This window comes from Phodopus roborovskii, unplaced genomic scaffold (assembly GCF_943737965.1).
Source record: "Phodopus roborovskii unplaced genomic scaffold, PHOROB, whole genome shotgun sequence".
Lineage (NCBI taxonomy): Eukaryota > Metazoa > Chordata > Mammalia > Rodentia > Cricetidae > Phodopus > Phodopus roborovskii.
Window position 1 is genome coordinate 20,878,458 of NW_026126448.1, and position 14,451 is coordinate 20,892,908.

General features: G+C 49.1%; 1 protein-coding gene across 3 annotated transcripts in view; it reads left to right on the forward strand.

The window, feature by feature from the left end:
* Wasf2 (WASP family member 2) overlaps positions 1-12,959 on the forward strand; it is a 75,483-nt gene extending 62,524 nt beyond the window's left edge. For all 3 annotated transcript variants that reach the window (XM_051189018.1, XM_051189016.1, XM_051189017.1), the window contains exons 5-9: positions 1,646-1,763; positions 2,763-2,893; positions 5,040-5,195; positions 7,494-8,002; positions 8,716-12,959. In XM_051189018.1, the coding sequence (XP_051044975.1) occupies positions 1,646-1,763; positions 2,763-2,893; positions 5,040-5,195; positions 7,494-8,002; positions 8,716-8,873 (1,072 nt within the window). In that variant the 3' untranslated portion in view covers positions 8,874-12,959. The remainder of the gene's footprint in view (positions 1-1,645; positions 1,764-2,762; positions 2,894-5,039; positions 5,196-7,493; positions 8,003-8,715) is intronic.
* Positions 12,960-14,451: the final 1,492 nt, after the last annotated feature.

A 14,451-nucleotide genomic window follows, 5' to 3' on the forward strand; every position in this document is an offset into this window, starting at 1 on the left:
GGTGGGACAGGATAAACAAATAATATTGAGATATTTCACCTTTCTAGAAACAGTTTTGTTTTTGTTTTGTTTTGTTTTGACACAAAATACCAGAACTAGTATCTCCTCTCAGTTATCTAGACTTGGCCTAAGACGCAGAGGTGTCTCTAACTTAGAGCAAGATTTAGTTAATGTAAAAATTATTAGTGTCCGGGCTGGCAAGATGTGTTAATGGTTAAGAGCACTGGCTGTTCTTCCAAAGGTCCTGCATTCAATTCCCAGCAACCACATGGTGGCTCACAACCATCTATAATGAGATCTGGTGCCCTCCTCTGGCCTGCAGACATGCATGCAAGCAAAACACTGTATACATAATCTTCTTTTTAAAAAAAGAAAGAAATTATTAGTGTCAGAGCCTGGAGAGATATTCCAGCGATTAAGAAACATTAGCTGCTCTTGCAGAAGATCCAAGTTCAGTTCCCAGCACTCAAATAAGGCAACTCACAACTACCTGTAACTGTAGTTTCAGGGGAATATAACACACCCTTCTGGCCTTTGTGGGCACCCACACACATGTGTATACATACATGGAGACACATAATATAAATGAAAATAAAATAAATCTAAGGCATTTTAAAAAAGGAAGTATTAGTTTTCAACTTAGAAGTATATTCTGTGTGTTTTGAAAGACAAGTAGAATTGCTTTTCAGAGTTTGGATTTGTTTGCTTTTATCAATTTGTTTGTTTGTTTGTTTGTTTGTTTGTTTGTTTGTTGGAGTCAGCTTCTCTCTATGTAGCTCTGACTGCCCTGGAACTTCAGACTCAGCCTTTTATGTTTTGTTTTGTTTTGTTTGACATGTGCGGTTCTCTTTGTGACAGGTTCTCTCTACATGGTCTAAGCTGGACTTGAACTGACACTTCTCCCTGCCTCCCGAGTGCCAGGGTTATAAATGTGCATCACTAGCCACTGGCTTCCAGTTTTGTTGTTGCTGATTTGTTTTGTTGGTTTTGGTTTTGGTTTGGTTTTGTGAGACAGGGTTTCTCTGTGTAGCCCTGGCTGTCCTGGAACTCACTCTGTAAACCAGGTTAGTCTAGAACTCAGAGATCCACCTGCCTCTGCCTCCCAATGGACCTTTTGGTTTTAAAAGAGTTGACCATTGTGCTCAGTGGGTCCCCTTGGATTGGTATTGGACACTGAGCTGCTCCGGAAGGGAGCAGGAAGTAGCAGTGTGCTCTGTTCTTTCTCTGCATGAGTGCACGGGTTTCAGATGGGTGGGAAAAACCCCAGTGCTTCCTACTGAGTCCTGGGAAACAGGCAGGGAAAGGGAACCAGTGGTGGAAATCTCCTTAGAGGTGCACAGTATCCAGATCCCTTTAGGAAGCTATCTGTGACGCTGCTGCAGATGATTAGAAATAATCGGAATTCCTGCTGCTCTAGCCTGTTCTTGCCCTGACCATGCAAATTCCTGTAGGGGAATTGAAGGTATGGCAAAGGTTTGTTTGGGGCCATTGAAAATCCTGTGTGGGCAAGGAAATATGCAATCGATTTGAATGACTTCCTGAATCCTTAGTGTAAAAACTGCTAACTGGTTGGTATTTGGAATATTGGATTTGGTTGGGAGCTCATCTGTCTACTGACAGCTACTTGTCTTCATTTCTATCCCAGGGATGATGGAAAAGAGGCACTCAAATTCTACACCAACCCTTCATACTTCTTTGATCTTTGGAAGGAGAAGATGCTGCAGGACACCAAGGATATCATGAAAGAGAAGAGAAAGCATAGGGTGAGGGGAAAGGGGCCTCTGTTCTACACATCAGTAGGCACGATTGTGGAGTGGGGATAAAAAGAAAGCCAGTCTTATGTGAAGTAATTCCAAGTGGCTGCTTGCTTGGATGCCAGGTAAAATTCTTTAAAAAAAGAATGTGTCCACACCAAATACCACCAGGATGAGAAAGTATAAATCACACCAAAAATGTGCTTGTTCCCATGGTACTATTAACAATTGAGTATATTTGAGCTGAGTTTTAGAAATTGACTTTTCTATTCACCATTTATTTTTCTTGCAATTTGCACCTGACTCTGCTGGACACTCTGCTAGCCTGGTCCCATCCCTGCCGGTTTTGCAGCTCATTTCTCAGAGACAAGCACCAGGTTCTGCAATATTTGGTTTACAACAGAAGGTTAACCCCTTCACTACTGGGTGGGTGGGGCCAGGGGCTGCCCGGTTTGTAGAGATGCTTCTCTCTCTTTAGGCTCCTGGTGCTGTGTGACCTGCCAGCTTTGACCTCACAATCCCATTAGCATGGCTGTCAGCGGGCCCAAGAGAGTGCCAGAGGCTAGTGCAGCTGCATGAGCTGGAAAATCCTTCATTGGTTTTTGTTTTGTTTTTGTTTTTTAACTGTTTCCTTTATCTGCCCCAGATCTCTAGAGCTGCCAGTCCTCATCCCTTGACTGACCTTTGTGGCACAGCAAATAACAAAAAAGTGTTTACTAACTTCCTAACAATTAAAATGCTTAAAGATGTGAAACAATTACCCAGAGAGGTAGCTGAGGCTCCTTTTTGCTAGAGGTGCTTGTGTGTGAGACTGAGCAAATGCTTTGCCCGGGAGGTGGTTTGAATTGGACAGCCTCTAGGTCACTGCAAACCCGGTAGTTCTGTAAATTCGGCTGTTATCATGTGTTGTCTAGGCAAATCATCTCATGAGTGTGTGTCCATGAAGAATTTTAATGAAGCACTTGGGAAAATGTTTTACAAAGGCTTTTCTGTTCCTTTTCATTATAGAAAGAAAAGAAAGATAATCCGAATAGAGGGAATGTAAACCCACGTAAAATCAAGACACGTAAGGAGGAGTGGGAGAAAATGAAGATGGGACAAGAATTTGTAGAGTCCAAAGAAAAGCTGGGGCCTTCAGGGTAGGTGATGCTTTATACCATTCTTTGAAGGGGTTGGGGACCTCAGGACAATAGACGCGATACTTTCCACGCCCTCTGAAATCTAGCTGTCGGGTTTAGGCCAATACAGCTGTTAGTCCACTACTTTTAAGTGCATCCATCTGGTGATTAAAATGTCTGAATAAGTGAAGAGACTCAGCAGTTGCTGTGAGGTGACTGGAGTGGTCTAAGAGGGAAGACCAGTGGCTTCCAGTGCTGTTCCTCTGTCAGAATCTGGTATACCTAAGGTCTCAGAGGAAAAAAAGCAAGAAAAATGGTCTTTGGGGGGGGCTTTGCTTCCAGAGCACACAAGGTTGTACTGAAGGGCTAAGTGGGGGGGGGGGTGGGCAGCAGGCAAACCTTCCACATTACCAAAAGCCAGTCATTGTCAGTCTTGGGAGAGAGGCTAGCCAAAGGAACTAAAAGCATACCTCAGAGTCAGTGTGGGAAAGGTTGTTGGGCCGCTGTGGAGGCTATATATCTCTGTGGGAAGTGGGGGATGTCATCCTGACCCATTTCCCAATACCAAATCACACTGGAGGTTTAAAGGGGGAGAATGGATTTAAAGCTTGGTTTGATGCTTATCCTGATGTCTGACCCCTGTGACATTCAAAGCCAAGTCACCATGACTGCTTGGCGTGCGCGTCACCCTGGCTTTTCCTCTAAAGTCATTGCATTCTGGCTGTCAAAGAACCATGCCAGCCCATACTGGGTGTTGAGGAGTGATAAAAGGAAAGAGTTGAGTTGTTCTTGCTTTTAGGAATAACTCTACCATGAAAATCTTGACTTTTAAAAATCTTGACACTTGTGACACTTGTTCTTCCTGGATTCAGAGGCTTGTTTTATAAGCATGATGAAGACAGAGAAAGGAGAAAATGACCTTTCTACAGAGAAACCAGTACTAAGGGTGCCTTCACTGATCTCACTACCCAGTAAGGGGCCATTTCGTTCCACAGTCCCATCCCATTCTAATAGGCACACACAATAGGATTAGTGATTCTGAGGCCATAATGCCAGCTGTCAAAATGTATGTCTCCCAACCTGGTCAACAGAGCTAGTTCCAGGACCGCCAAGGCTATACAAGAAATATGTGACTCGTTTTGAGACTTGGGTAGTGAGGATGAGGAGTGGTACCCTACCCCCACTTTCTTATTTTCCAGGAGGTTTAGAATTGGCTGTGTGCCTGGTCTATAAGAACATGGTTGTGGGTGAAGCTGTAAAGAGGTGTGCCCAGGTTTGGGGGTTTTTTTCACAGGAGAGCGTCATCTGACTCGATTGCTTACCTATATCTCTGTTCCTGGGACCTGCTTGCTGAGCTCTGTAGAACCTGGTGGTGGTATAAAGGAGAGGAATAGAAGGCAGAGCATGCCAGCTTTGCTAGCTGGTGCCCAGTGTTCTTATGCTAATATATAGGCTTTCTGCTAGATGTGTTGATGCTTGTACAAAGTTTTGATGTTTATCCAGAGCCAATTCACCTAGGGCCCAGTGCTCTGAGGAATGGGTTTTCATGCAGCTAGCTCCAGCACCCTGCTTTAAACGACCTCTCATCATGTGATAGAGGGTGTGGCAGAGAAACCACATTTACTACCACATGGCAACCTGCATTCATCTATGGCTTGATTTCACAATCAAATGCATCCTTAGCCTTTGAACACTCCGGGGACTTGCCTACCTCAAAATCAGGCTATGTGCCAGTCACATGTTTGCAACTAACCTGTGGGAATTAGCTTCATTCTTTGTTGTAAGGTTTTGGGATTCAGATTTAGCTGCACCTAATATTTGGGAGAACATTTAAAAGAACTGCTGGGTTTGATTTTAGACAGACAGACAGACAGACAGACACACATTGGCATGTATATACCACACTGGTCTCACAGTCACAGAGATCACCTATCTTTGCCTCCCCAATGCCATGCTACCATACCTAGCTTAAAGTACAATTTTTGTGTAACACGAAACACATGGGGAATCTCCTTGTTTTATTCCTCCTAATAACTTTTGTGTCGGTGTGGTGTCTTTTAATAGGAAAAGAAAGAGCCACTCAAGCTCTGTGTGTTTAAACATGTTTTGGTGCTTTGGCTGGAACTGGACTCTCTAATGACCACCTTGACATTGGGTATGTTATCAGATACTCATCCGCCTTGGTGTACCAGAATGGCAGCATTGGCTCTGTTGAGAACGTGGATGCAGGCAGCTACCCACCGCCACCACAGTCAGACTCCACCTCCTCACCTTCTCCTTCCTTCTCTGAAGACAACTTACCTCCCCCACCAGCAGAATTCAGGTAAATGGCAGAACGTCTCTATCCATCCTGGGTAATAAAACACTCGAAAACAGAGTAACAATTCAAAATCTAGGCCAGGACCACTAACATGACTTCAGGCCAGAATGTGTAGATAATAGAAATAACATTTATTAAGCGTTGGCAGTGTTGTCACCCCCATGTTACAGGTGAGTGATCTGTTGAGCACACAAAGGTCAGTGAACTGACCGACCTAAAGTGAGTATCAGCTTTCATGAACTACCAGGACGGGGAACCTAGTAAACAGTCATCTCCTGCTGCTCAGTTCACTTCTCTGTTCCCTTTACCCCTCAGAAAGCATGAGCTGAGTGTAGTGACTGACACAAGTAATCCCAGTGAAATTTAAGGCTAGCCTGGAGTACATGTGAGTTCTAGGCCATCAGCACTACATAGCAGGGGGAGGGGAACAATGAACCAAGGGAAAGGAAATAAGACTATGTGACTTCCAGTCTGTTCCTTTGAGTATTTATTTGGCTGATGTGTGCAAAGCATTGCCCATGTAGGCTAGGAGGGCCTGAGGGTTGTTCATCTCCTCTGTTCTCTCCCACTGCCTGAGGAGTGGGCCTTCGAAGGTGCTCCTTTCTCCCTGGATACTGCTTAACTAGTGGCTGCATATGTTGAAGGGCTCAGGTGGAGACCTAAAGTAGTGCTGCCCTCTTCCTCTCTCCCATCCTCAGCCCTTCAATCACTTCACCCAAATCTCCCTCCAAATCACAATTTTTGTTGTTGTTGTAGTTTTGGTTTTTCGAGACAGGGTTTCTCTGTGCATCATTGGCTGTTCTGGAACTCCTGTAGACCACCAGGCTGGCCTTAAACTCACAGAGATCTGCCTGTCTCAGCCTTACCAGTGCTGGGATTAAAGGCGCAAGCCACCACCGCCTGACCCCAAATCTCTTCTTGCTGGTGTCAAGATGTTGCTAAGAGGCTTTGAAGGTCTATGGAAATTTCCAAGATGGGTGCTTCTTTATTTTATTTTATTTTTTTTTTTTTTAAATAGAGACAGGGATTCTCTGTAGCTTTGGAGCCTGTCCTGGAACTCACTCTGTAGACCAGGCTGGCTTCGAACTCAGAGATCTACCTGCCTCTGCCTCCCTTCATGTGCTGGGATTAAGGTGTACGCCACCAACACCCGGCTTGATTTTGGTTTTTAAGACAGTTTTCTTTATGTATCCCTTGCTCTCCTGGGACTCTCTGTGTAGATCAAGCTATCCTCAGACTCAAATAGAGCCATCTGCCTCTGTCTCTGGAGTGCTGGGATTAAAGGCTTGAGCCAGCATTCCTGGTAGGGTGCTTTTCTAAGCAGTAGCTCTTAGTGCAGGGCAGGTGAAAGGGACAGGAAGAAAACCTTTGTCTTAGAAGTGAGACCTTGAAACTAGAGCCTCTTATCTGATCTGTGAAGTGAGCTTCCATCCCTCTTTCAAACCTGAGTGGAGAGTTAGCTGGGAGCTGGGTGGGGGGGTGCATGCCTTTAATCCCAGCACTTGGGAGGCAGAGGCAGGAGCATCTCAGTGAGTTTGAGTCCAGCCTGGTCTACATAGCAAGTTTTAGGCCAGCCAGAGATACATAGTGAGACCCTGTCTCAAATAAACAAAGCCAGTCATGGTGACTCAGGCCCATAATTTTAGCATGTGGGTGGCCAAAACAGGAGATTATCATGTGTTCTAGGCCAGCCTAGACTAAGCTCCTATTTCCATTTGGCCAACTCCAAGTAGATTTTTGCCCCCACCAAATCCAATGAGTATTCAGAGCCTAAGAAACAACACACTGGATGGATAGGGCTTGGTTTTTTTATTTATTTATTTGTATATTTGTTTGGGGTTTTTTGTTTTTCTAGATAAGGCTTTTCACTCTACAAACCAGGCTAGCCTCAAACTCAGAGATACTCTGCCTCCCCCACCACCTGGCTTTGAAGTTTTGTTCTAGCTCTTTCCTGTATGTATTTAGGTCTAGCTCTAGGCTTAAAATGACAGTGACCCATGAGCCACCCTCTCTAAGAGGGTTCAGGAAGGAGCCATCTCCTGGAAAGCTAAGGCTAAAAGGACCTAAGAGATGTCTCTGCAGCTTTGCCTGCCAGGGCAATCCTCTGATATTTCCTTCAGTTTCTGGCTGAACCCTCCTGTGCTGGAAAGTTCTTTCCCCACAGTGCTGCTCATTTCCATCTGTCTGAGCCACAGTGAAATGAGAGTCAACTAAGAAGGGCCTGAGCTTATAGATAAGTCTGCCTCTGGGCAAGTTGGCATCGTGAAAATGATGGTGAGTCTTGTCTTCTTGAACTTTTAGCTACCCTGCAGACAACCAAAGAGGATCTGTCTTGGCTGGACCCAAAAGAACCAGCGTGGTCAGCCCAAGCCATCCACCCCCAGCTCCTCCTCTGGGCTCTCCACCAGGCCCCAAACCTGGTTTTGCTCCACCACCTGCCCCTCCCCCTCCCCCTCCGATGGGTGTGCCGCCTCCTCTTCCACCTATAGGGTTTGGGTCCCCGGGGACCCCTCCACCACCATCACCTCCATCCTTTCCACCTCATCCTGATTTTGCTGCCCCTCCTCCACCTCCCCCACCACCGGCAACTGACTACCCGATGCCACCACCTCCCTTGTCCCAACCATCTGGAGGGGCTCCTCCCCCTCCCCCACCTCCTCCCCCTCCAGGGCCCCCGCCTCCCCCCTTCAGTAGTGCTGACGCCCAGCCTGCTGCACCACCACCACCTCTTTCTGATGCCACCAAGCCCAAGTCCTCCTTGCCTGCTGTGAGTGATGCACGTAGTGACCTGCTTTCTGCCATCCGCCAAGGTAAGTCCCTGTGGGGAGCCAAGGACATGCACCCTTTCTGAAGCTGGGGTGGGGTGAGAGACTAGGACCTCAGAGGTGGGGGTGGGGCTTCCCTAAGGGTGCTCAGATGAGGAGTTCTTTCTACGTTTGTTAAATGTGAGTTATTTTTACCATGGGATCCTGGAATTCCTTGAAGTGAGCCTGTTGTGTATGTTTCCATACTTTTTCTTGGGGAAAGATCCCCAGCAGAAAATGAATCAGTGTCTCAGTGGCAACTTTTGAGCCGGACTCTGTTGCAACTGTCGTCTCTACCCTCTCATCTCCCCTTCCCCTCTCTCCCAGCCATCAGCTGCCCCTTCTCCACCCCCCCCCCCCAGGCTGTCTGTCTGTCTCCCTCTCCCTCTTTTTCATTGGCCTCAAGGGTTTGGTGTGGTTTGTCCTGTCGGTGACTTTCTGGGCCCTACCATAGCTAGGGACTTTGAGCAGTCTCAGTGCTTACCTGACAAGGTATGGTGGTGGTCCTCCTTCAAAAGCCCGGTGAGAAAAAGGCCAGAGATGCCCATAACCCAGGGATGTAGACGCCATAAGGTCCGTCTTTCCTTCTTTTCTTGCTTCTGTAAGAGTTCTTTCTGTCTTTTACAACCCTGCCCTGATCATCGGCCATTACTCATACTCATTCTTGAGGGTTCCTAGGCTAGGGCTGTGCTTCTTAACTCTGCTCCCTCTCCCACCAGGGTTTCAGCTTCGAAAGGTTGAAGAGCAACGGGAGCAAGAGAAACGTGATGTCGTGGGCAACGATGTGGCCACCATCCTGTCTCGTCGAATTGCTGTTGAGTACAGCGACTCGGAAGATGACTCCTCTGAATTTGATGAAGACGACTGGTCGGATTAACTTTCTTCCTGCTGCCCACATTCCTTTTCCTGTCCTTCCTACCTGCCTTTTTTGATACCGACCGTAACAGTCTCATGGGGGGAAGAAAGGGAGGACAAATGATTGCAAGGGCCAAAGCCTTCCGCGGAGCAACCAAAGATCTAGCTGAGTGCTTCCTTCAGATCACCGTCTATTTCTCTCCCTTTCCCTGACTGTGAACTCTTGAGAGTTCATAGCTGAGCTGATCCCTCTTCTCCTCAAGTGACTGTTAACTGTTGAAAGGAAGGAAAAACCCTACAGCAGATCCCTTTGGTTGGGTTTCAACTGGAGATAGTGCCTTTCCCCTAATAACCCTTTTAACCCATGGAAACCCTGCCTCGAAACCCTTACATTCGGCTACTTCGAATAATGCTATCCATCTCCTGTTCTTAAAGCAATGGGTGTGGCCTGTGTGGACAAAAGTGGCCCCTTTTCTATACCCTGAGAGTATAGCGTAGGCCAAGTGCCCTGGCAACTAGACTGCCACACCTCTGTCCCTCACTCAGCCCTTTGTAGCAGGTAAGGCTGCTTCTGTTCAGCCCTGTCTGGATGTCTTTGTTCCAGAAGGCATTAGGCCCCAAAATGTCTCACTCCTTTGCCTAGAAGTGACGCTGGGGCTGTCGCCTTCCTCCCATGCTCCCTCTTAGTGAGTGTGGTGTTCCTTTGTATGTCCCTCCCTCACCCCGTGTGCCTTTAGACTGCACAGCCCAGTTTTAACCTCTGATATTCATGACCAAACTAACCCTGACACACGGGGACCTGGGCCCCTGCTGCCTTGTCAGGAGCGAAACTTGAAGGTGTGGCACGGCAGGACTGGAAAAGAATGGAATCCCTTGGGTCCTGCACTTTCAGGATGCTGAGGCCAAGGTGAGAAGTGACTCTCCCAAGGTCACACAGATAGAGATAGAGCAAGAGCCCAGGCTTCCTGTTTCCAAGTCACCTGTGTTTCCTGGGACCAAATAATGAGAGCTGCTGGAGTCTGGGCAGAGCAGCCATGGCTGCTTTCTCCTCAGCCTCCCGATTGCAGGGGTCTCGATTGGAGGGCTCACAGTCTGTGCCCGCCCCACTAGTACAGCTCTGACACTCACAGCCTCCCTTGTAACCGTTCCTTTCCCCTTTCTGTCTCCAGTCATGTGGCCTGGGAGCTGTGCTGGGGACCGGGGTAGAGAGGAGGAGTGGGCAGGCAGCCTTGGCAGGTGCAGTTTTCAGCTCACTGCAGCTCCTTCCCGTTTCATTTCCCCAATTTAAGAGTAGGTTCTGCCAGCTGTAGAGACTTTGGTCCCTCAGGCTGGCAGTCTCAGCAGGTAACTGCCTGGGGGGTGGGGCTGACAGCCATGAAGAAGGCTGAAAGGCAGGACATGGGGTCTTCTTCCTGGCTCCCCGACTCACTGTGCATGGTGATGTAGACTCCTTTACCCTCCCTTCCCAGAACTAATACACAGGTGCTATTATTCAGGGAAAAACTGGTCAGCTCTGGCCAACAGCAAGGTTTCTTCTCTCTGCCCCAACTATTGTGTGGCCTGTTGTGCTGAAATCGGCTTCTCTGGCTTCAGAGCCTGAAACAAAGAGAAACAGGATCTGTCTCTACCCAGCACAGCAAATGGTTGTAGTAATTGCCAAAGCCCTCATAAAGCCCTCCGGCTTGAGGAGAGTGCAATCACGGGCACTACCGCCTGCACTGGCTCAGCACCTCCCTTCTGCCTCCGCTCTTGAACTGGAGGTAGTGAGCTCTAGCAGGTGCCAGCAGGCCCTCCTGCTGTGGCCACTCCAGAGCGTACTGTCTGTCCCCTCCCCTCCCCGATTTCAGGTCTGGCACAGGGCTTGGCACTCCATGCTGGGTATGTTTCCCACCCTGTGTCTTAGAAGCTGAAGGTGCTTTCATCAGAACCTTAAAATGGCTGTTAACCCCGACTGCAGCCCTGCAGGGGCTGGAGAGGCAGGGGAGGGCAGTGGTCCTTCCAAATAGAAGTCCTGGGGCCTGGCCAGGCCAGGGTTTGTGCCTAATGGTTTTGACTAGATTACTCCCTTCCTCCCACTCTCCGGGAAAGGGGAGCCAGAGCCACTCACTGTGGTTCTGTTCCGACCTTGAAGGGGTGGTATTGGCCTGGCTTCTGGAATGGACCGAGTCAGGAAAGACTGGGGGCGGGAGGAGATGGGGAGGGGCCCTGTCTGCGGAAGGTAGGATTAGATCATTAGCTCAGTGACCTCCTAGGGTTTCGATGTGCTGTGTTCTCATCCTACAGCTGGTTTGGTAATGATCTGCAAGTCCCGGAGAGCAACAGCACAGCTCTGCCTGCCGCTCTCATTAAAATCCATGCAGCCAAGCTCTGTGCTGCTTTGTAGCAGCCGGCCTTGCGGAGCCTCCTCAGCTTGGGGGGCTGGGGACCCAGCCAGCCGAGAGGTCCTCTACGCTCTACTTAGGCGCATGTGTACAGAAAAATTACAACATGCTTCTTTAAACCCAGAGCCCTTTAAAATAAGAAAGGACCCAGTGCAGATAGGTGTGTTTATAGAATCCTGTAATTGTAGAATACAAAGTTTAGTGATTATTTAAGCTGGGCTAAGGCTGTAAGAGTATGAAGCAGTGTCCCATAAGGACTCTTAAGTGCTGAAGCCAAGGAGCCACCTCCCTTCCCTTCCTGGTCTGCCTGGCCCAGGGGGCCTGCCCCCATTCCTGTGGCCCAGGGGCCCAGCTTGCAAGTCAGTAGTGTCAGAAGTGACTTGTGGCTTTGCCTTGGTCGTGAGATGATTTCATTCCAAGGGTGGGGGTAGGGGGGACCCCTTGGAGGCTCAGAGCAGCTGGCCCAAGCTCCAGCTCGCCTCCAGTGGACGCTCGAGCGCCCTCAGAAACGACCCTGGCCAATGTCACCGCAGAGCTGAGGCAGTGTTGTCAGGGCTAATGTGAAATCTCTTCCCGTGGCGCCGATCCTCCGACTCCACAGCGCCAGCTTGGACAGATTGAGGTCTCTGTGGCTTTGGTGACCCTGCTTAAGCATTCCCACCGTGTCCCTGCTCTGTACTAGGGATGCGTCTGCTGCAGCCCCTTACTTGACCTCAGGGCCTGGGGAGGGAGGCAGTGTACCAAGGGCCAGGCGCTCCAATTCAGGAGATATGTCAGCCTTCTTGGGGGCATCAAGCTTTGGTCTTGGCCGGTGCCCACCCGACCTGGGACCAGGTATTGCAGAGGGAGGTGCCTCCTGAGCTTCGTGCCACATTCACTTTAATAGGGCCTCGGTGAAGGCCGGGAACAACTCAGTTACCGTATTAACTTTATTCAGTTAATTCACTTGAGAAACTAACCAATTTTTACTTTCTGCCTAGAATGATGTACACATAGGAGAGAAAGCTATCATGCTCCCAAAGTGCCTTGTTTTCTCTGATATAAATATATTTATAAGGACATATTCCGGTAGGTTCTTGGATGTGTTTCCCACATCAAGATTTTGTGAGCTATTATATAGTGGGGTTACTGTCTGAAAATAGACCCCTTTCTCCTAAAGATTAGGAGGGGGCATCTGAGTAGTGAAATGGACCCACCTTCACAGTGGCCCTTTTTTCTACCCCTTTCATACCAGTAAAAGAACACCCACAGGCCGGGTGGTGTCGTCACTCTCCTTTAATCCCAGCCCTTGGGAGGCAGAGGCAGGCAGGTCTGTGAGTTTGAGGCCAGTGTGGTCTACAAAGCGTGTTCAGGATAGCTAGGGCTGTTACACAGGGAAGCTCTGTCTCTAAACAAGTAAAAGTAACAGCCACATTTTTTGGCGTGTTTGAGGTAGACCAGGCTGTCCTTGGACTTGCTACATAGCTGACTGACACTGGCCTCAAACTGCTGATCCCCCTGCCTCAGCCTCCTGAGTACAGGAATTACAAGGCATTTTGCACCTGGCTAGGACAACCAAATTTTTGTTGTTTCAAGTCTGGTTTTATTTGCTTCTCTGTCAGGTTCATTGTGTGTATCATATTTGTACTCCAGTGACCTGAAGTTTCCATGTAACTTTTATGTATACACATGAATAGTTTAAAATGCCAACATTTTCAATAATTTCATAAAATCTTCATAGCCACTCAGTCACCTCTGGTGTGTGTTTATGTATGTGGGAGAAGGGATCAGAAGAGGCAGCCTTGGGGGACACAGGTGGGTGAGGGAGCTCTAAGGGGTCCAGCCTGGGTGGGCCCCAGAGCAGGAGGCTTCTAGCACAAGGGCCTTCGGTGAGGACAGCCCTGTCCCTAGAGCCGGCTGCCCACAGCTCCTTGCATCAGGCAGGAGAGGTGTACACTGAATACTGATGCTGCCTCCCAACATCTGGCGGGCATCTTGTCTGCCTCTCAGACCCAAGCAACTTACCTTAAATAGAACGGTTTACAATGGAATCCGATAAAAAAAAAAAAAAAAAAAAAAAAAAAAAAAAAAGGTTTGGGCTGTACCACGCCCCCTTGCTTGCCTGAGGAAGAATGAGGGGGCTAGGTTTGTATTCTGGACCCCCACCCCCCCCAAAAAAAAATGACCTGCCCAGGAAGCAAGGGTTGTTTGGAGCACAGCTGCTGTAGGTTACTGTCCCTGGGGTTAATTTATGAGCAGACACCCAATTCGGGGCCCAGCAGACACAGTGGGGTGGCCTCGGGAAGATGAGAGGGACCAGGGTCGGAGGCACAGTGGGTCACCATGCCTGCTGTTCGCAGAGTCACCCACAGGCGTCCCGGGAGAGGGGGCAGAAGTTTTGAATTGTCAGCAAAGTGCTGCGCCAGCCGCTCTGAGCTCATCGCTGGAGGTGGGGTGCCCGGGAGGGGGCGCGGAGCCCCTCGCTCCCCTCCCATGCTGCCTGTTTAGTCAGCACTTGGCTGCCGGAGCTGGTGACTGACAGGCAGCCAGCCGCCTGCCCTGGCAGAAGACAAAATGGTGTCGGAGCCGCCCTTGGAGGGATGGGAGGGAAGGAGTGTTCTGGGAAGCTGGAGGTCCGCGCCTGGATGCCGGCTCCACTGCTGCCGCTTGGAAGCCCTGACCCTGTGCGAATCGTTTCGCCTCCTGGAACTACTCTCATCTCTGGGGAAATGGACATTTACTGGGCACCCACTACCTGCTATAGGCAGCATAAGCTTAGTTTCGATCTTTAAAGGCAGGAGTCTCCTGTTTGATGAGAGGTGAAGCGAGTTGCCTGCCATGCCATTTACACTGGGGAGTGCCTGTGTCTAAGGTCTTAGCTCTTATCGGCCTCACCCACTCTTCCCCTTCCCGTGCTCAGTTTTACAGGTGCAGTAGCAGGTGAGGGTTATTTTTGCTCCAAAGTCAAGCAAGCTTCACTGAGGGCCCAGCCACCTTCGACCTTTGGAGGGGAAGTAGCCTGTGCCCTTGGCTACCTGGAAACAACGTGGGTTCCCTAGGCATGGGCTCCATGTGGGTGTGGCCTGCCCTGTTCACACATGCACACTTTCATTTACACACATTTTCCGTGAGTGGCACACAGTCCGGGCCCAGGAACTCATGCACATATTGTGTACAGAGCTCTGCTCTTGTGCAAAACAAGGACACAAGTCAGCACACAGCTACAGGAACTGGCATAAT